At 26.7% G+C, this 21,642-nt stretch overlaps 1 protein-coding gene and 2 long non-coding RNA genes across 5 annotated transcripts; 2 read left to right on the top strand and 1 right to left on the bottom strand.

The window, feature by feature from the left end:
- The first annotated feature begins 1,376 nt into the window (after positions 1-1,376).
- Positions 1,377-7,227, top strand: LOC136083621 (uncharacterized). 2 transcript variants are annotated; one of them, XM_065803080.1, is made up of 7 exons: positions 1,377-1,444; positions 2,217-2,363; positions 2,478-2,549; positions 2,656-2,712; positions 2,887-6,500; positions 6,915-6,948; positions 7,116-7,227. In XM_065803080.1, the coding sequence occupies exon 5, from the start codon at positions 2,956-2,958 to the stop codon at positions 6,169-6,171; it is 3,216 nt and encodes a 1,071-aa protein (XP_065659152.1). In that variant the 5' UTR covers positions 1,377-1,444; positions 2,217-2,363; positions 2,478-2,549; positions 2,656-2,712; positions 2,887-2,955; the 3' UTR covers positions 6,172-6,500; positions 6,915-6,948; positions 7,116-7,227. The 2 variants fall into 2 exon arrangements, with proteins under 2 accessions (XP_065659152.1, XP_065659151.1); XM_065803079.1 differs by lacking the exon at positions 1,377-1,444 and having other exon boundaries at positions 1,824-2,363; positions 2,887-6,348; positions 6,422-6,500.
- Positions 7,228-13,271: 6,044 nt separating this feature from the next.
- Positions 13,272-15,443, bottom strand: LOC136083620 (uncharacterized). The gene is made up of 3 exons (XR_010639941.1): positions 15,268-15,443; positions 14,253-14,871; positions 13,272-13,427 (listed from the first exon to the last, which is right to left on the bottom strand). It is a non-coding gene; the product is annotated as an uncharacterized LOC136083620 (long non-coding RNA).
- Positions 15,444-17,149: 1,706 nt separating this feature from the next.
- On the top strand, positions 17,150-18,720 carry LOC136084177 (uncharacterized). 2 transcript variants are annotated; one of them, XR_010640377.1, is made up of 4 exons: positions 17,150-17,380; positions 18,046-18,140; positions 18,265-18,430; positions 18,551-18,715. It is a non-coding gene; the product is annotated as an uncharacterized LOC136084177 (long non-coding RNA). The 2 variants fall into 2 exon arrangements; XR_010640376.1 differs by having other exon boundaries at positions 18,046-18,430; positions 18,551-18,720.
- The last annotated feature ends 2,922 nt before the right edge of the window (positions 18,721-21,642 follow it).

Raw genomic sequence — 21,642 nt, 5'->3', positions numbered from 1 at the left:
GGGGCCCGGCCCAACCTAGATTTATTTAAAATAAAGTATTTGTTAATGTAAATTTGTATATATATATATATATATATATATATATATATATATATATATATATATATATATATATATATATATATAAATATATATATATATATATATATATATATATATATGTAAACATGCAACTATTAGCCTAAACTATTTGCAGACAGGTTTTATAAAAATAAATAGTTCTAGTTTAGTTCTAATTTTAAGTTATTTTATTTTTTAAGTAATATGTTTATTTGCAACTTATTTAAAGTATTGTAGCGTTGTTTTAATTCATTGCCAATAACGGCTGGGCCGATTTCTACTGGGCCTATTTAATTTTTTTGTAGTAATATAATTTTTATGCGCGCGCAGAATTTATCGTGCTTTTTTCGAAAAAGCGCACCGCAGGGCCTCATTAAACTGGCCCGAAAAAAAAGAAGTTTAAAAAACATCACTAAGCTGTAAAATTTCATCCACCATTTTTAATTCTCGATTTAAAGAGTGAAGAATTTACTGCTGCAAAAAGTCAGAAGTTTTGTTGACTCAATAAGGTACAGTAATATTAGGAAACTTTATAACATTAAATGTAAACATTAATTTGTAAAAATAATGTTGTAAACATCATACATTTGTTAATATTGGAATTTTACTGTGTATATTAACAGTGTTAATATTACAATATTAACAGTGTTAATTTTACAATATTAACAGTGTTAATATTACAATATTAACAGTGTTAATATTACAATATTAACAGTGTTAATATTACAATATTAACAGTGTTAATATTACAATATTAACAGTGTTAATATTACAATATTAACAGTGTTAATATGAAAATATTAACAGTGTTAATATGAAAATATTAACAGTGTTAATATGAAAATATTAACAGTGTTAATATGAAAATCTTAACAGTGTTAATATGAAAATATTAACAGTGTTAATATGAAAATATTAACAGTGAGAATATGAAAATATTAACAGTGTTAATATGAAAATATTAACAGTGTTAATATTACAATTTTAACAAATCAAAATCAAATCAAATCAATGTATTTTCACTTTAATAATAACTGTATATATACAATCGTGCGGGACATTTGCAAACAGTTATAAACTGATGACACGTAAAGACCTATGATGGTATAAATATAGCTAGCGATTCCACGGCATAACAAAAAACATTTGACGTTTGACAAAAAACACGTAATTTTTATAAACTTTGCTCTCTTATATCTTTTTGTATGGTTAAGCAAGCGCCTTGAGGATTTTAGCATCAGTTAGTGTTACTCAACCTCTTTCCAACCATATATAGAAAGTACTAAGCTTTATATGGCTTCACTTATATATTATTCATATCTTGAAGCCACTTTTTAAAAAAAAACTTGCCGCGGGAACGTTTTTTCAACATAAGATTTAGAAGGTAAGATTTCCTAAGTATGCAGACACATCCAATTTGATTGAAACTTTCCATATATAGTAAAAAAAGGATGATGAATCGAATGGAAAGGGGAACATTTTTTAAATTTATACATAAATTCTTAGTTCTCAGCATTTGAATACTTTAGAGTCGATTTATTGGGGAAAAAAGCCTTTTTAAAAAATGTTCCCTCTCTAAAAGGCAAGTATAGCCTTTTCACTTTTTAAACCAAGTATTTATTTATGTTTTCCTAAGAATATGATACTTAGGATTTTTATTTACAAATTATGCATATATTATAAGGTTTATTTTACGCTTACTTAATGACGTTTTTTGTTTTGATTTTTCGCAAAAATCCAAACAAACGAAAGTATTTTTCGTTAGTTTTAACAAATTATAAGTTTTAAAGTTTGATGATGTCTTCTTTATACTAAATTAGCAAGCCAAATAGGAAAATTATTTTATTAACATAATACATAACTGCTTTAAATAATATAAATATTGCTTTTGTTTAATCTATTTGTCTGATTTCAAAATTTTTTCAAACAATATTTTGACAAAAGTATTGTCAAAATAAATAAAAATTCTTATAACAAGGTTTTTTTATTTATCAAAATTTTTGTAAAAGTATTGTTTTAAAAATTTTTGAATAACATGTGAATAACAGTTACTCACATTTAGTAAATGATTTAAATTCTCATTCTGAAAATGAAATAGAAAGTGAAATTTTTAAAATTTGGATAAAATAGAAATTAAAAATTTAATTATTTCAAAGGAATTCTTGCTGGATTTTTCATCAAAAAAAGTTTGGTCAAAGACTACAATCTAGCTATTGTAATTACAGACTGGCCTTTCTTAAACTGTTTTTTTCAAAACAAAGAATTAAAAAGTTTTCAAAGCAAGTTTGCAAGTATGGAAATATGTAAGAATTTTTAATAAGTATTCACACAATTTTTACTTAATAAGAAATACTTCTCCATTTTTTGATACAATGTATGTATGAATTAGTTCATGACATACTACAATTTTATTTTAGACAAGTTACCAGACTGTGCCAACAGTTCACAACAGTACACCATACCCCAGTTTCCAAAACCAAATAACATAGGTGGGTAGGCCAGTTTTTTTGTAAAATTTATTTTCGAATGTTTAATTTAATTGCTGAAAGTAATATGATTTCTGATAATCTATATTTGAGTATTCTTTTGTTTTAGGTTTACATGTTAACAATAGTCAAATCAAAATAGTGGTTCCATCTATAAGCCACAATAGTGAGTCCTACTTTCATACTAGTTAATTTTTTAAATAAAGACAATGTAGCACACACATTTTGCATTTTAAAAATTTTATTGAAACCAAATTTGATTGATCTTATTTTACACTTATTTAAATTTTACTCTTTTTTTTTTTTACCTACTTTTAATTAGTTTTACTTTTAATTGTAGCTTCCAGAGTATTGTCCGAAGACCCATTTAATAGCTACAACAATATTATGGATTTTTTAAATATTGAAGATGGCATTGTTTCCTCAAATATCCAAATTTTGTCTTACAAATAGCCATTATTTAGACATTTGCAAAGAAAAAGGTAAACATGATTTGACATGGCAAAATCTCTCTGTATTTTTCACAACCTACTGTAAATACCATATCACTAGAGTAATGCTTGCTAAGTGTCTTAAAAAATCAAAAGACTATGTTGCAAAACTGAATCGTGCCAAACATTTTACTTTAAGGAATTCTTATTTAAGCTCTGTTCTTTCTTTTTGTCCTGAAGTTCCTGAACTTAGTTTGCTACCTTCTGATAATTGTTCTATCAATACTTCTGGCAACTCTTGTGAATTTGTTACAGAAGATGTTTCTGCTTTTCAAAGTTGTATTACCCCAACTTCTATTGGGGTAATAGAACATGAAAATCTAGTTAATAATTCTGCTAATTGTGATTTTACCGATAAAATAAAGAAATATAAACGAAGAATTGATTATCTTAAATTGAAAAACAGACAATTAAATAGACAATGTAGCGAATTTAAAAGAAAATATCAAGCAATCTTGTTAAGATATAATGTCAGAAATGTCAACAAAAGAGGCGCTAGAAAGGATTGTAGGATTAACCAATTGTTGCAAATAAATTTAAGATTGGAAAAAGAAATTGATATGGCTAGAAAGCGCTCACAATCAGATCGACAAAAGGCATGGTATTTAAAGAAAAAAATTGAAAACGCTGTTTTAAAAACATCTGATGAAATGAATGATTCGATCTTAAAGGAGAGTTTAAATTACTTTGAAAATCTTACAGAAGAGCTTAAGGAAAGAGTTGACATTTTTGAAAAAAATGTTGTTGAAGTTTTTGAAGGAGGTAAATATAATGATGAAATTCGCTCGGTATATTACAACCTTTTAAGTAAAAATGTTTCTGTTAATAATGTTGAATCTGTTATCAGAACTGTACTACAAAAAATGGTTGGAATTTCATGTGGCGCACTTCCAAAAAAATCTTTGGCTGCTGAATTTTTTAGTGAAATGAACCTTTTATCAAAAGCTCAAGTGAAAGTGGCTATGTTGAATAGTACAAACAATGTTCTTCATACAGATGGCACAAAGTATAATTTTAGGGAGGTTGGTAGTTTTCAAGTCACAACATCATCTGGTAGCTACACGTTTGGGATAGAAGATATGTTCTCGGGAGAGGCACAATCTTATTTTGGAGAGCTAAAAAATTTACTCACTGATATGTCTCAGATATTTTCTCCAGAAAAGGAAAACTACGAGGATGATCTTAAGAAACTTATTTTTTCATTTAAATCTTTGATGACAGATCGCACTATAGTTAATTCAAGTTTTTTTAGCCAATTTCAACATTGGAGAAAAGCAATTTTGCCTTTTGTTGTTGAAAACTATGATAAGCTTCCTTTAAGTGAAAAATTAAAAATTTCTCAAATGCATCATGTTTTTTGTGGCTTACACATTATCCACAATCTTGGAATATACGCAGAAAAAGCAATCATAGAATGGGAAAAAGCGGTTGAGCAGGAAGGTAGTATTCATGGTGGTTTTAAAAATGCGCAAAACTCTCGCACTTTTGATATTTTGTATGAACTTTCAAAACTTACAACCTATAGACATGGTGATCAGCGGAATGGAAAAGCTGATGAATGGAAGGCATTTTTGCGTAAAAGGTTTTCTAAAAATTTTATGGTTTCATTTCTGCATCATCGCTTTAACATTATATTTGTACTTGGTGGAGCAGCGTATTTTCATAAACATCACCTTAAAGAATTTGTTTTTAATCTTGATGGTTCAAATTTCCTTCATGAGTCAATTAGGCACGATATTGACAACATTATTTTTCACGCTTCAACTAGAGCTCTGGGAATTTTTAATAAACTAATATCAGGACCTCTTTTTCGTATTATTGAAGAGGAGGGTCATATATTTTCTTTGAATACCGTCTGGTCACAAATGTTCAATTATTTTGTTTGTTGTTCTTCTGATGCATCTAAAATGTTAAGTGGTTCTACATTTTTTGATGTCAAGTATCTCACCAAGGATGAAGTGTTTGATCTTTTATTTTCCAACTGTAATGACCCACTTTTGGATGCCTTAACACAAGAATGTCTTGAAGTTATATGTTGCACATGTTCTGTTATGATTCAGAGTCAGTTAAGAGACCAGTTGCCTGGAGGAAAATATCACAATCCTGGTGATGATGTGCTTGAGGAAACTCAAAACTGTCCGCGTACTAATATTGTGTCTGAACGTGATTTTGCTTCCTATGACCGCAGGTTAAAAATGAAACCTAACATGACAACAGTAGCTGCAGCTGGTGTCATCATGTTTAACAACAACAAAACAGCTGTTTGGTTAGATGGAAAATCACAGGAAGACATTGAAAGGCTAGTTTTACTAGCAAGGCGAAATAGAAAAGGGTATGTCAGAAAGTACAGAGAGAAAAAAGCAAATATATTGCAGTACAAAATTGATGAGATAGACAAGCGCAGTATAGAAAAAGAAATAAAGGAACAAAAGGCAAGCGAAGAGAAAGAGTTTTTGACAACAGAAATCGGAAAGGATGGAGGTTTAATTTTGTGTAAAGAGGATTTAGAAAAAATTTTAGGCACTGAAAATGAAATAGTAAAGAAGTTGCAAAGACAAATAAAATTTAGAAAAAAAGTACTGCAGCAAAAATTTCCGGAAAATTGGTTGCAATTAGGAGAAAAGGGAAAAGGGGAAAATTACAAAAAGTTTGATATTGAGGCATTAAAAACCAACCTGCTATCTATTTTTACATTTTTAAAAGAAGCTCCAGAACAACGCGCAACTACAATAAAATGTTCAGTTATCAGACAGATTGATGAAAGACAAGAAATGTTGATAACATTAAAAAAAAAAGTCAGATTAGAGGGTGACGCTAGATTATTAATGGAAACTGGAAAAAAAATAAGAACAGGCACATCAAAGGGAGGGGTTCCAAAGTTTTTAGGAAAAAGAATTAAACATAAAATGGTAGATGATGATGGCAAGGATTTATGGTATTCGGGGCTCGTTGTAAGTGTTCTAGATGACAATGAATTTGATGAAGACTGCGAGTTTCAGATACTATACGATGGATATGAAGATAAATATGATATTGAGTTAGTCAAAGAGTGGAGGATGAAATGTGTTGTGGTAGAGGGAAAGGCTGATGGTTATCTGGAGGACGTTGTTCAAAAAAAGCAAAAATGTAGTTAATGTTGTCTTTGACACAGTGCAAATTTAATTTATAATGTTTATGTTTGTTATTATTATTCAATTTAATGTATTTATGTTTGTATTCTTTTTGGTCATCTGGAGCGGTGTTGGTGACCCATAAATCTTTATTTGTATATTTGTTTTTTATTGGACATCTGCTGCCATGGTTACATACTGGTAAGTCATGCTTTCTATTTTTGTGCTGACATACCTGTCAATATGTATATCCTTGTGTTTACGTATTTTTAAGTTATATGTATGGTGCACCTGCAAGTCACTATATTTATACTTGTTTGCTGTTGAACCTCTGCAGTGGTGTTGATCTACCGGTAAGTAATTATTTGTATGTTTGTTTTTATGCAATACAAGTCGCTGTATGTTTCATTGTGTTTATATACCCATTAGTCATTACGTGTTTGTTTGTGTTCTGTTGGACCTCTGGAGCGGTGTTGACGCACCCGTAAGTCGCTATATGTTTCATTGTGTTTATGTACATGTCAGTCATTATTTTGTGTATGTTTGTGTTCTGTTGGACAGTGTGTTTTGTGATTGTGATGTTATTGTTGTGATGTTTTGTGTAGATAGACAACTTGGCTTACCTTCTCGCTGGTGTCTATTGTTAAAAATGATTATTCGATTGTTTCATAACTGAAAATTGCTACTTCTAATCATTCACTAAAAGCCAAGAAATAAGTTTTAGAATAAAATAATTTTTTTATGTTATTTTAATTTTTTATCTTAAGCGTTGTCAATAGTTCACATAAACAATCTCAAAGAGTAAGTTTCTTATTTTATACTTATTATACTAACAACCTGCATATATAAGATATATATATACCTTTTTAAAATTTAATTCTTTATAAAATTTTTGTAAACTAATTAAAAAAATATTTTAAACATATGATGTATCTTTGTTTCTAATAATAATTTTTTTACATTTTTAGGTAGAGTATCTGCTGTTATACCTGCCTATTGCTGTTGTAGGTACTCGAAATTTCAGAAAGTTCATTAGCTGTATGTTATTTTCATTGAAAATTAAATTTTAACTTTATTGAAGAATCTTCTGTCTTGTAAATAGGTCATTCCGTAAAATTCCAACAGATTTCAATACCTTTACAAGTAATTTACTGACCCGTCTGTAAAATATTCAATTTCAAAATAGTATTTGGATTCCATGTAGTATTTGGATTCCATGATTTGTTTATGCATATTTGTATGGTGTTATTAAAATATAACCCCAAATTTTATTTTCCAAAACTAAGTAAATAAGTGAAAACCATCAGTCTGTAAAATAGATAATTCTGGATAATCTCGTCAGATTAAAAAAAAAATTGGATCATAAAAAATTTCTAGTCAAATTTAATAACGGTTGAAAAATATTAAATATATTTCAAGTCGATATGCCCAATTGGTTTGTGCAGCCCATTTGCTGTAATTTACTGACCGTTCTGTAAATTATACAATAATTTCAAAATGATGTACTATTTGATTCCATGATTCCTTTATGCATATCTGTATGGTGTAATTATAATTAACCCCCAAATTTTATTTTCCGAAACAAAGTAAATAAGTGAAAACCATCAGTCTGTAAAATTGATTCTGATGATGATTCTGGTTAATCTCGTCAGATTAAATAAAAAATGAATCATTATGAAAAGTTTCAAGTCAAATTTAATAACGATTCAAAAATATCAAATATATTCAAAGTCGATATGCCAAATTGGTATGTGCAGCCTTTTTGTAGTAATTTACTGACCGTTCTGTAAATTACAAAATAATTTCAAAATGATGTACTATTTGGATTCCATGATTCCTTTATGCATATTTGTATGGTGTAATTATATTATAACCCCAAATTTTATTTTCAAAAACTAAGTAAATAAGTGAAAACCCTCAGTCCGTAAAATAGATGATTCTGGTAAATCTCGTCCGATTAACAAAAAAATTTTGGGGTATTTTATTTTTTTATATTTGTTGGATCACTATGGAAAATTTAAAGTCAGATGTAATAATGGTTCAAAAGTTATTCTAAAGTCAGTATGACACCAAAACTAAGTAAATAAGTTAAAACCCACAGTCTGTAAAATAGACGATTCTGGACAATCCATTCAGAATTAAATAAAAATATTTTGGTATATTATTTTCTTATATTTGGTGAGTCAATATGGAAAATTTCAAGTCAAATGTAATAACGGTTCAAGAATTATTCAAGAGTCAATATGACACCAAAACTAAGTAAATAAGTAAAAACCCTCAGTCTGTAAAATAGATGATTCTGGGCAATCCCGACAGAATTAAAAAAATTTTTTTTTGTATATTATTAACTTATAGTTGTTGAATCAATATGAAAAATTTCAAGTCAAATGTAATAACGGTTCAAAAGTTATTCAAAAGTCAATATGATCCAAAAATACTCTCTTTTTCGGTGCCATATCACTGCAAATTTTCCATACTTAAGCCCTATACCTTTCATCAAAAAATCATCAACTTTTGCACTACAAAAAAATCAATAACTTTGGATCCGCTTAACTTCAAAGGTTGAATGACCCCTCATTTTTTAAGTCAAGTCAAGCTCTATACAATGATGTAAATTGTATATGCTTATTTAAATTATATAAAAATCGTCTGGAATGGGTAATATAGCATAATAATAATGATAATAATAATAAGTAATAAAAAATAAATAAAAATAAATAGTAATAATAATAGTAATAAATAGTAATAATAATATTAAATACAGTAATATAATAAGTACTATCTATATAGTTTACTATATATAGGTATATATTTTACTATATATTTATCTATATATATTATAGTGATTATCATAAGGATAATGCAAAAAAAAAAAATAAAAAAAAAAAATATAAACATAACAATATCAATAACAAAAAATATAACAGTAAAAAGAAGGAAAGAAAGGAAGAAGAGTCAAAGAAGTAGAAGTCATAGTAGTTTTGTTGTGATCCAGCATTTTTCAAGCATAGAAAAATTGAATATGAATTAAAGAAAGGGTAATTCCATGTCAAATCATCCAGGTCATGTCACCCCATGTTTGGGATTTTGCTAATTTTTTTATATGTTATAGGGTTTATAAAAATGATGAAAATTTAAAATTTGGAACCTCCAACCCCTTACTAGCAACCAGACAATCTCTAATGGACTTATTATAAAAGGACAAAAATAGACTTCGAAAATCGACAAAGCACTAATTGCAACAATTTTAATTACAACTATCAAAAATGAATTGTCTATAAAAAATGTTTGTCTTTCTAGACAATCATTTTAAAAACGGACACTAAATGAACAATCTCGATTTTTTAATGAGGTATAGAAGATCTATTTAATATATAATTTGGACTTATAACGAGTAATTAAATTTTCACTGCAGCATCGTTTCAAAAACTGAAAACGAGCACAAAATTAAAAATACAATTTTTCTAACAGAAGTTCATATTTTAATTTTTTGTCCAGCGTGTGCTATTGATTAAAAAGTTAATGTCTATTTAAAAACCTCAAAATGGACTATTTTGTGCTCAATTGAAGTTCATTAATTACTCAGTTCAGTTGTTTTTCAATTCTCAGTGAATGTGCGTGAAAATTTTTTTTTAAAATGCCCTCTCCAGTTTGGGATTACTTCAAAAAAGTTGAAGGTAAGTTTATCATTTAAAAAATTTTCCTTAGTCACTAAAATCTTTATCACCTTCAATAAAATTATTTTAAAAATATGTGATCAAGGAGTTTTTTTGTTTCTAAGGGATTTTTTGGGTAATTTAGATTTTATTGGCAAAAATCAATATTTCTGGTTTTATGAAATCAAGTAAATTTAGACAAAATCATAGACACCAAATAGACAAAAAATTATGCTTTGTAGACTTATGAAGTGAAAATTATTTTTTAACTGAGCAATCTTAGGACACCATCAAAAATTTGATAGACACAACAAGGACAAAAAATTAAACATTTGTTGTGTCCATTACAACATACAGATTTGTCTATGTCTGTGTTGTAAGTCTATCCATAGACTAGTCTGGTTACTACCCCTTACGGTTCTTGAGATATTCAGGTTTCAATTTTCTTATTTATGCTGACTCAGCATTTTTTGCAAAATGTATTTTTGTCATTAAATAGCAATAATTAATGGACGAAATAAGGTATCATTCTGAAATTTGGTACATAGACAATCTTCCATATGGCGGATACAAATATTAAATTAAAAAAAATTTTAGACCACGTTAAGTACATGTAAATTGAATAATAATGGCATTTATTTTGGGGTATTTTGACGGTCAAATTTGTGATGTCACCTTGATAATTTTTTTTTAGGCATTGCTATAACTTACAATATAGGTATCAAACTTCACTATTAATTAAAAATATATTATTGCATTTTTTGACTTTTCTAAATTCAGCCTTTTAAGTAAAGCTTATATAAATGCTGAGTCAGCATAAAATTTATTGCTAACTTAATTATAAAAAAATTAGCTATATCTTAATTTCTGGTTGTAAAAAGTCATTTTCAAAGTCATTTTGAAGGCAATAATAGATGTATATAAATATAAATTCTAAATTTTTTGTACCTGGGGTAGGGCCCCCCCCGCCCTCCCAAAAAAAACGAAAATTTTCCTAATTTTGTAAAAAGTTTTTTTAAGTCATTTTGAGGGCAATGATAAATGTATAGGTATTTATAAATATTTGGTACCTGAGGGAGGCTTCCCTTCCCCTTCCCCCATTTTTATTTTATTGCTTCTGTTTAGACTTCATTCTGTAAATATTAGTTTACTGTTACTTTGCAGGAATTTTGTATTTGCTTAACTAATTAAATTGAACGAATTTTATGAATGATACTATATGATTGGTAAATAAAATAAAATTTAATTACCTTTTAATCATATATATAAGGAAGTCATATAATATGACACATCCTAACAAATAATTTGTAATAAGAGTTTTCTATAAACCAAATAATGTTCATGGTATTTCTAAATAAATTTATTTAGTAAAATATATAAAAATCAGATTTTTCGAATAGATTAAAAACTTTAAATAATGGAAAAGTGTTCTATTGGATTAGAATGTAATGTTGACTGCCACAAGCAAGGTTAAACAAAAATTTCGTGTTGTAAATATTAGTTTCCTATTACTTTGCAGCAATTTTATATTTACTTAACTAATTAATGAATGTTATAAATTATACTAAATGATTGGTAAATAAAATAAAATTTAATTACCTTTTAATCATATATATATAAGGAAGTCATATAATATGACACATCCTAACAAATAATTTGTATAAATAGTTTTCCATAAACTAAATAATGTGAATGGTATTTCTAAAAAAATTTATTAAGTAAAATTTTTCAAAATCAGATTTTTATAGATGAATAGATTAAAAAGTTTAAATTATGGAAAAGTGTTCTATAGGATTAGAATGTAATATTGATTGCCACAAGCAAGGTTTAACAAGAAGACAAGGTCTTTTAGATCTATCAGCGTTTTCAAGTGTTGAAAAACAAGAGTTATTATGGAGAGCTGGTTTATTTGATTGTGAAAAATTGTTTACAACAGTTTGCTATTATCATAGAGAATACTTTGGAGCTGCATTTGAAAGAAAATTTCAGAAATGCTGTAATCTATATAAAAAACATGGAAATCGAAAGAAAAATGTGAAAGGTAATTTTTATACTATTTTGATGAAACAGTTTATTATTTTGATTAAAATAGTAATTAAATAAATTTAAAAAAAATTAGGTACATTTATAAAGTAACAATTACACTCATTTGTTCTTTACAATGATGGTGAGTTGATATTAGTTTTTAGAAATGATTGTTTCCTTTTTTTCATAGGAAATGTGAAGATATCGCTATCAACCCAGACGGCACAACTCGTTTAAAAGTTACGCGTGGTTTCTGTTGCGTGTTTAAAACTCCCGAAAACACTAAGAATAACACGTGTCAAGAATAGGGTTTTAATTCCGTGAAATTAACTATTATATTTTACCAAAAAACCAGTTTGGATATCAAGTTTTTAGTGATGGTTTTTCAGTTACAAAAATGGAGTATTAAATTATCAAAAGTTTTCGCAACGAATGTGAAACCATTACTTTAAGCACGGGATTTTTCAAATTTATTGCATTTTTATTATTCGGATGGTTTTAGAGTGTGTAACAAGAACATTCAGGAAAACATTTGTCGAGAAAATTTATATGTTAAATAAATTCAGTTTTTGTTAAGTATTAGCATGTACATATATATATATATATATATATATATATATATATATATATATATATATATATATATATATATATATATATATATATATATATATATATATATATATATATATATATATATATATATATATATATATATATATATATATATATATATATATATATGTATATGTATATATATATTTAGGTACGTGAGTAAAAAATTTCAAATTGTTTGAATACTATAATGTTATATATCATTAGAAAGAGGATTATTACAGTATTTTAAAGGTGAAAAAATTATCAAAATCGAACAATTGGTTCAAAAGTTATGACGGTTTAAGTAGCGATTTTTTCTATATATGGATTTGTTGAAGAAACTGTGGTCAAAATAATGTTTTTCTTCACTTAAATTGTCATAACTTTGCCAATTCTTATCGAAATACAAATATCTTGGTGTCAAAAGATAGGTGTAAGAGTGGGTTACAACTTTATGTTAAACTCTAACCACCGGGTGTATCGGATGGACAGAGGGGGCACCAAACCACCACCTCGCCCGTATAAAACTGGATACTTTTTTCAGAAATTTTTTTTTTTTAAAATTACATAAGCAATATAAATACACAAAAAAGTTATTAAACCACCAAAATATACGAGAGGTGAATGTTAGCAATAGAGGTGGGTGTGGTGGCGATTGGTGTATCACACCCTAGGATCAAAAACGACTTGATTTTATAAATATTTATATCTTTACTATAATGAGTAAAATTAGTACACAATATAAAATTATGTTATACAATCTTACGTATAAAAGTGGTGTTTCTATTACAAAGGGGCGTATGCCCACCACCTGCCTCCCCCCCCCCACCTCTCCACCCAACCTAAAAAAAAAAAATTTTTTTTTTCAAAATTTGAACAATAAATTTAAAAAATAAATTAAAAAATTGGAAATAAATTAAAAAATAAATTCATACCAGACAACCACCAAATACGGGAGGTTAATGTAAAACTCACAGTAGATATGTTGATGATGTTTTAGTACTATAATATCAAAAAATGTTTCAATTCTTGAAATATCTGATTGAATATTTAAAGTACAACAACAAAGATGTAAAAAACATATTCCACTAGATTAAAAGATACATTAGTGGTGCATCCATGGTCATAAGAGAGTGGAGTTTAAAAGAGGGCGTATCCAAATATGTCATAAGAAAGAGGCATTCTAATGCCCTTTCCACTTCTTACCAAAAATTATTATTTAATTAGATATATATTACAAAAAAAATTATACAACTACTAATGTGGGGCTATAAGTCAATTGGCTGTAAAAAACATGTCATCTTTCTAACCAAGTATAGCAAAAACCTACAATAAAGTCTTTCATGTGATTATTACATTAACAGAAGTAAGGACCATACAGTATAGATAACAAGCTAGCCATTTTATTTGGTTAACAAACAAATTTTCTGTTTCAAAATAAAAAATAAATAAAATATTAAAAAATAATAATAATAATATAAAACTATTTTAAAGAAAATACAATATATTTTTGTCTTGGCTTTTAGTGAATGATTAAAATAATTAATTCCAAAAATGAAACTGTTTTAACCATTTTTAACGATAGACACCACGTGAAGGTAAGCCAGAGCCGTCTATCAAAAAATTTAACAAGTCACAACACTTGCTGTATTATTTAGGCAAGTCACAACACTTGCTGTATTATTTAGGCAAGTCACAACACTTGCTATATAATTTATGCAAGTACAACACTTGCTGTATTATTTATGCAAGTCACAACATTTGCAATACATTTTTGGCAAGTCACAACACTTGCAGTGTTATTAAATTAATTAAATTGTAACTCACCGGAAACAACATCAGCAGCAAGCTGGATCTTTTTCATGCAATAGTCAACAGCTTCATTATCAGTTTCATCATCTTTCCAATAAGAAATGGTGTAAATGAAGTCATTTTTTCTTTTATTAACTTTTTTTACTCTGCCGCGATATAAAACACTTTTGCATGTCTTTGGATCGTACCATTCATGTTGTAGTTTCTTCCCAACAATTCTATCTGACATGACATCTTCTAAATCAAATAGTTGGTCATTGGATAAGTGCTTATATGAATTAATAATCTCTTCAAAATTTAATTTAGATAGGTCACGCTCTAACTTTCTTTTTTCTTTTTCATCCATTTTTTGGCACTTGATTTTTTGTCTTTTGCAAATCTCATCTCCTACTTTGCATCGATAGAGTCGATTTGTAAATCTGTTTCTACGTGCTACATTAATTGACCATTTAACAATCTTTTCTCTTAAACTTAAATCTAGAGTGTCTAGATAGTCGACAGTCCTATTCTTTTTTGATCTAAGAACTGTATTTGATAAAGAACTGTATTTGATAACTAATAGTAAATGACTAAATACTAAATTAATTCATATAATAGGGATATAACTGACTGATCCTCTGTAAAGCAAGTTCATCTAAACAAATTAAATTAACTTTATTTTTACAAAGTAATATAAAAATTTGCATATAGTAAGTCATTTGTATATATATATATATATATATATATATATATATATATATATATATATATATATATATATATATATATATATATATATATATATATATATATATATATATATATATATATGTAAATGTACTCTTCCTGATGATCCAGCAATGGTGAAACTTCAAGTCGAAGATAAAAGTTAGATAAGTGTTTTTTACTAATATATATATATATATATATATATATATATATATATATATATATATATATATATATATATATATATATATATATATATATATATATATATATATATTAGTAAAAATAACTACAGAGATATTGAAAAAAGAAAGTAACTAACTGATGTTGTTGGCTGACGCCATTTCACAACTTAGAGCATCTAAAACAGCGAAAGAAATAATAAAGTTATACATAAAGGTTTAGATAGTGGCCAAATAATAATTTAAAATTAATTTAATAAATTTATATAAAAATAACTTATTTATTAGTTATAAATTATAATCTAAAGGCTTTCCTTGTTAAATAAAGACAACGTTCAAACTTCAAATTAGATATGATTCATAACTAATTTGATTCACATATAAACTATATTATGAATATGATACAAAATACTATGTGAAACCTTTATTTTCTTTCTCCATTTTGTTTCTAAATAAAATATAAAATTTAAGTCTTATTTTATTATTTACTAAAAATCCTTTTAATAAAACAATTTTGTTTAAAATTACATATTTTTAAATCATATTTTCACTATAAAGTATCTAGGTTTATAATATCAATTTATGAAATAAGTTAAATATTGCTAATAATATTATTAATATGAATGTTATATATAAAAAAAAATATATATATACAAATAATCAATGGACCCCTCTGTCTCCCGCGCTAACAACAGGGAAAATGTAAACTAGGTAACAAAAGTGCAGCAAGAAATAGGGTGACTGCTACATAATATTTTTCAACGAAATTTGGCAGGTGCATAGATAATTGAATAACTTAAAAATAAAAATTGAATAGATAAAATATAGACTATATCCTGGACATTAATTTCACCACAGAAGTACAACTAAAACTTTGACATCAATAAACTCGGTAATATATCAATTGAGTATAATTAAAACCAAATTAATAATAAGCTTCAACTATTCTTCTTTCTAAAAATACTCTATATTGATAACGAATACTAAAAAGTTATTTCAGAAAGCCTTCCTCAAGCACGCTAACTTTGAAGAGACTGCGAAAATCGTGGCACAAAATTTTAGCACAAAATTCGGTTCCGTAAAACGCAATTATCACGTACCTAATATATTTAAATATATATATACATATAAATATATATATATATATATATGCACACACACATATTATATATATATATATATATATATATATATATATATATATATATATATATATATATATATATATATATATATATATATATATATATATATATATATATATATATATATATATATATATATATATATATATATATATATATATATATATAAACACATAGATACACACGTGTATCTATATACATACACACTTGTGTATCTATATATTTTATACAATGTATATATATATATATATGTATGTATAATACATATATAAAATATGTATGTGTTTATTTATGTATTCATATGTATATATGTGTGTATGTATAAGTCTATATATTATGTATGTATGTTACATACATACATAATATATAGACTATATATATATATATATATATATATATATATATATATATATATATATATATATATATATATATATATATATATATATATATATATATATATATATATATATATATATATATATATATATATATATATATATATATATATATGTATATACATACACACTTATAAATAAATGTATATGTTATGTATACGTAATATATACACATATACACACATTTGTGTGTTTATTTCGGCGTATGTATATTTGTATTTGTATATGTGTGTTTATTTCTGGGATGAATATATGTATACATATATATATATTTATATATATATATATATATATATATATATATATATATATATATATATATATATATATATATATATATATATATATATACATAAAATACATTTTTTGTGTTAACAGTATCATTGTTATTACTATTACTATTGTTATTATTGTTATATGTTTGAAAAATACTAGTGTTGTTCTTATATAAATGTGTGTGTACTAAATGCTATAGGATATCCTAATAATAATGATTATTTAACAAAAATGAAAAGAACAAGTTCAGCATAGTAGAAAGAATATATGAAAAAATATCGATCAGCCTTAGCTAGAAATTTATTTCCTGAATGTTTAAATTTGTCTTCGAGCTGCGAGGCTGCACCAATATACTACCTATGCTTCATCGAATAAACTTTCTCTACCAATATTGACAGCAAAGTCTAGTAATACTTTGTTGCAAAATACTGTCCGTAAGTAACTTTACTTATCTGTAAATCAATTGTTTATATTTGAAAATTATTATGTAAATGTTAAATTAATTTTTATTTGTTTTAGAAGATACAAAAATGAGTCAGCAGTATAAAAAATATGGCATGAGCCAAGCCAGTAAGAAAATTTCTTGCGTAGTCTATCTGATTGCAGAAACGATATTTTTTTTGCTGATAAAGGTAAGGGTCTATTATCAAGCAGACTATGGCTAGTGATATGCATTAGCACATATTGAACTTTTTTTTGTTTTGTTTTTGTGTATGTATATATATATATATATATATATATATATATATATATATATATATATATATATATATATATATATATATATATATATATAACATTTTTAAACCAGAATATGTGGGTTTTAATAAGCAACAAAACATAAATTGAAAAGATTCTACTATAAGTTTTCTACTTACTTATAGTTTACTAAAATAATCTTACTAATTCTACTAAAAGTCAACTACTAAGTTTTTCACATGTTCAACAAAAAAGAGAATGAGAAAAAATATTAATGGTGGTACAACTGTTAATGAAAATACTTGTATTGAAACTCTAGTTATTTATCTTTAACTTCAAAAAATTTAAAATGACACTAATATTTCTGGAAAATTCTGTTTTTGCAAATTTTATCTTTTAGGAGTTTTACTGTTATCACATAATCTAGATGAAGACAATATATTTATAGAAGACTTCAGAAACTTAATGAAGATAATAATATTAATGTTGATTAAGGTAGGTGACTATTAATGAACAGGGGGCATGTGTGCATTTGGTTTTTTTAAATATTATGTATAACTTATATTTATATTTATTACCTATATTTGAGTGTATATTAGTCTAATTTATCTTAAAACAGGATATTTGCACTTTAACAAGCAACAAAACCTAAATGAGATGGTTTCGAATCAACCTTTAAAGATTTCTATATTTATAAGCAAAAATCAATTAAAAGAGGATTTACATCCTGGTACAAATGCTAATTAAAATACTTGTGAATACTCGGGCTTCTGGGTCTTTCCAAAGTAATAAATTATTTGCATTTAATTTAAAAGTTTATAATATTTAAAAAGTACAATAGTATATTTAATGAATTATGTTTCTTAATGGGTTTCATAAATTCTTTAAGGGCGTCTCTTATTTAGGTTGAAGTAGGTGGCTCTAAAAAACAATTTGAAAAGAAGAATGAAGGGTCGATTCCGTTTAAATGTACATAAACAAACAAACGTGATTAATAAGGAAAAAAGCAATTTTACTCTTCCATCAAATCATCACTCTGGTTTTTTCAAACAGCATTTTTTATAGTGTATTTACTTAGGTACAATACAAAACAATAGACTAAGATAATCATTTATTTTGTTATTTATTATAAAACTTGTTTTTTTTTTAAATAGATTAAGGCGAATCATCAAAAACCATTAACAATACAGATCGACCAAAAAATCAGACAAACGAAACCTCTCCCATGGATGATGCCATGTTTTAGCGTAAAATGATTGTGTCACACCATTACATAAAAAGAAATTTGGGCTACTGCAATAGTTTTTAGATAAAGATTTAAATGAAATTAAATTTGAACATGTTACCTCAATTGAGGAATTAGTAAAGTTCGAGACCCGACTTTTAAGAAAAATTAAAAAGAACATTCGATGCTACTGGAATTGTTTGTAAAAATGCGAAAGCGTATTGTTATACGATTTTAGATTTTATAATGACGGAAGAGGCAATCAATCGAAATTAAATATTATGTATGGTAACCATGTGCCAAGCGTCTTTTTTTAGCTTATTTTTAATGATTTGGTTTTTTATTTCTTAGTTTATTTTTTCTTCGTAGTATTATTGTAAAATAATTTACCTTAAAAAAAAAAAAATTAAACAACAATTAAACAACAAATTAAACAAAAATTAAACAAAAATTAAACAACAAAATTAAATATAATGTAGTATATATAAAAAAAGGTTTACATGTTTAAAGCTATAACAAAACCTACGTATTTTTGGTTTATCATTTAACCGTGCTGAACAGCTGTTAGTTCAGGCATAAGTTTGGAAAACTTATGCCTGAACTAACTTAAGGCATTAAATAAAGTTTCCGTTTGGAAACTTTATTTAATGCCATAAGTCCGTTTTAAACTATAAAAAACACGAATTTAAAACCTCTTAAAACACGAGTTTAAAACCTCAAAAACACGTATTTAAAACATAAAAAAACTCGTGTTTGAAACCTTAGAAAACACGTGTAAAACTCCAGTTAAACTTCCCGTGAAATCCACGTGTTTTTGGTTTACGCCTGGATCGTAACAAACACGTGTTTATACGGGTTTTAATTCCGAGATTAAAACCAGATGTGCCGTCTGGGAATGGCAATAACTCTAAAAACACAAGACATTGCTGCTGTACCTGGGTGGAAATTATGCAGTAGTTGTTACAAAAGGGTACATTGTATAAATAAAGAATTAAAATCAATTGATCAATGCTATAGTAGGATTGAGCCTGAACAAGAACAACGTTCATCTCTCAATGAAAGTCTTGGATCTATAGGTGTGTCACCTATTAAGCTTAAATCAATTCCAAAACACCAACGATTACCAGCTGCCAAAAGAAAATTTGATCAAATAACTAGAGCAACAGCAAACAAAATAAAAAAAGTTTATGATATTGATCCTATGATTACATTGACACCATCTTGTACACCATTAAGTTCTTCAATTGATAACCAAATTGACGATCTATACTCACTTTTAAATGAATTGAAAGATAAGATAAAAAATGTGACATCATACTCCGCAAAAATTCAGATATTACCACTAACTCCAGAATCATGGTCACTCGCAAAGTCTGCAGAATTTTTTAATGTATCTAATTACCTAGTACGAGAAGCTAGAAAAGCTAAAAAAAAACATGAAATTTTGCATAAACCATCATCAAAAAAAGGAAAGTCGCTTTCCCACGCAACCATTGATCTTGTTCATAGCTTTTATCAAAGTGACGAGTACACACGAATGCTGCCTGGAAAAAAAGATTTTGTCAGTATAGGGTACAGGCAACACATGCAAAAAAGACTAATATTGATTAATTTAAAGGAACTATATGTAGCATTTAAATTCCAACATTCTAACTTAAATGTCGGATTTTCTAAGTTTTGCAGCCTTCGCCCTAGATGGTGTATAACCACAAACTCGTCTGGCACCCACTGTGTTTGTGTCTGTACCTATCATCAGAATGTTAAGTTGTTAACTGATGCTCTTAAAATTGACAAAGACTATAGAGATTTGATGGAAATGATTGTTTGCAATAGGGATAATGTAGAGTGCATGTTACATCGATGTCCGTTATGCCTTGGTATTGCTGCTTTAAAAGAATTCTTAACAGCAAAGTTTGACAACAGCGATAAAGAAATAACAATTAACCAATGGCAGCATACAGATAGAACTACGCTGATCAATCAAAAAATTAATATTGAAGATGTTATCGACCTTATATGCAATAAAATAGATAAATTAACATCTCATTCACTTATAGCTAAAAGTCAAGCCAAGTACCTCAAAGACTGTAAAGAGTTATTAAATCAAAATGAGTGTATAGTATTGGGTGACTTTGCAGAGAACTTCCAATTTATTGTTTAGGATGAGGTGCAAAGTAACCATTGGAATAAACCAAAATGTACACTTCACCCTATTATTATTTACTATAAATCAAATGATAAACTACTATTAAAGTCATTTTGCATCCTTTCTGATGACGCTGAGCATGATGTATACTTTGTATATAAAATACAACAGCTCATTACCAATTACATTAAGGCAAACATTCTACAGATTAGTAATATTAAATACTTCACTGATGGATGTGCAGCACAATATAAAAACTTTAAAAACTTTATTAATCTTTGTCATCACAAAGAAGACTTTGATATTGATGCTAAATGGTTTTTTTTTGCTACTAGCCATGGTAAGTCTGCTTCTGATGGCATTGGCGGCACAGTAAAACGATTAACTGCACAAGCTATTTTAAAAAGAACAATGACTGGACAGATTTTGGAGGTAGATAAGATGTTTGAATTTTGTGTAACCAATATAAAAATTATTCAATTTATTTTAGTTTATAAAATAGAAATAAATGAAGTACGATCATCATTGCAACCAAGGTTTACTATGGGAAGAACCTTGCCAGGAACAAGATCCTTTCACCATTTTATACCAATTGATAAATATACAATTTCTTTTAAAAGGATGAG

The sequence above is a fragment of the Hydra vulgaris genome, chromosome 08, assembly GCF_038396675.1.
Source record: "Hydra vulgaris chromosome 08, alternate assembly HydraT2T_AEP".
In the NCBI taxonomy this organism is placed as follows: domain Eukaryota; kingdom Metazoa; phylum Cnidaria; class Hydrozoa; order Anthoathecata; family Hydridae; genus Hydra; species Hydra vulgaris.
The sequence above is the reverse complement of the archived record's forward strand: the minus strand, read 5'-3'. Positions and strand labels throughout refer to the sequence as shown.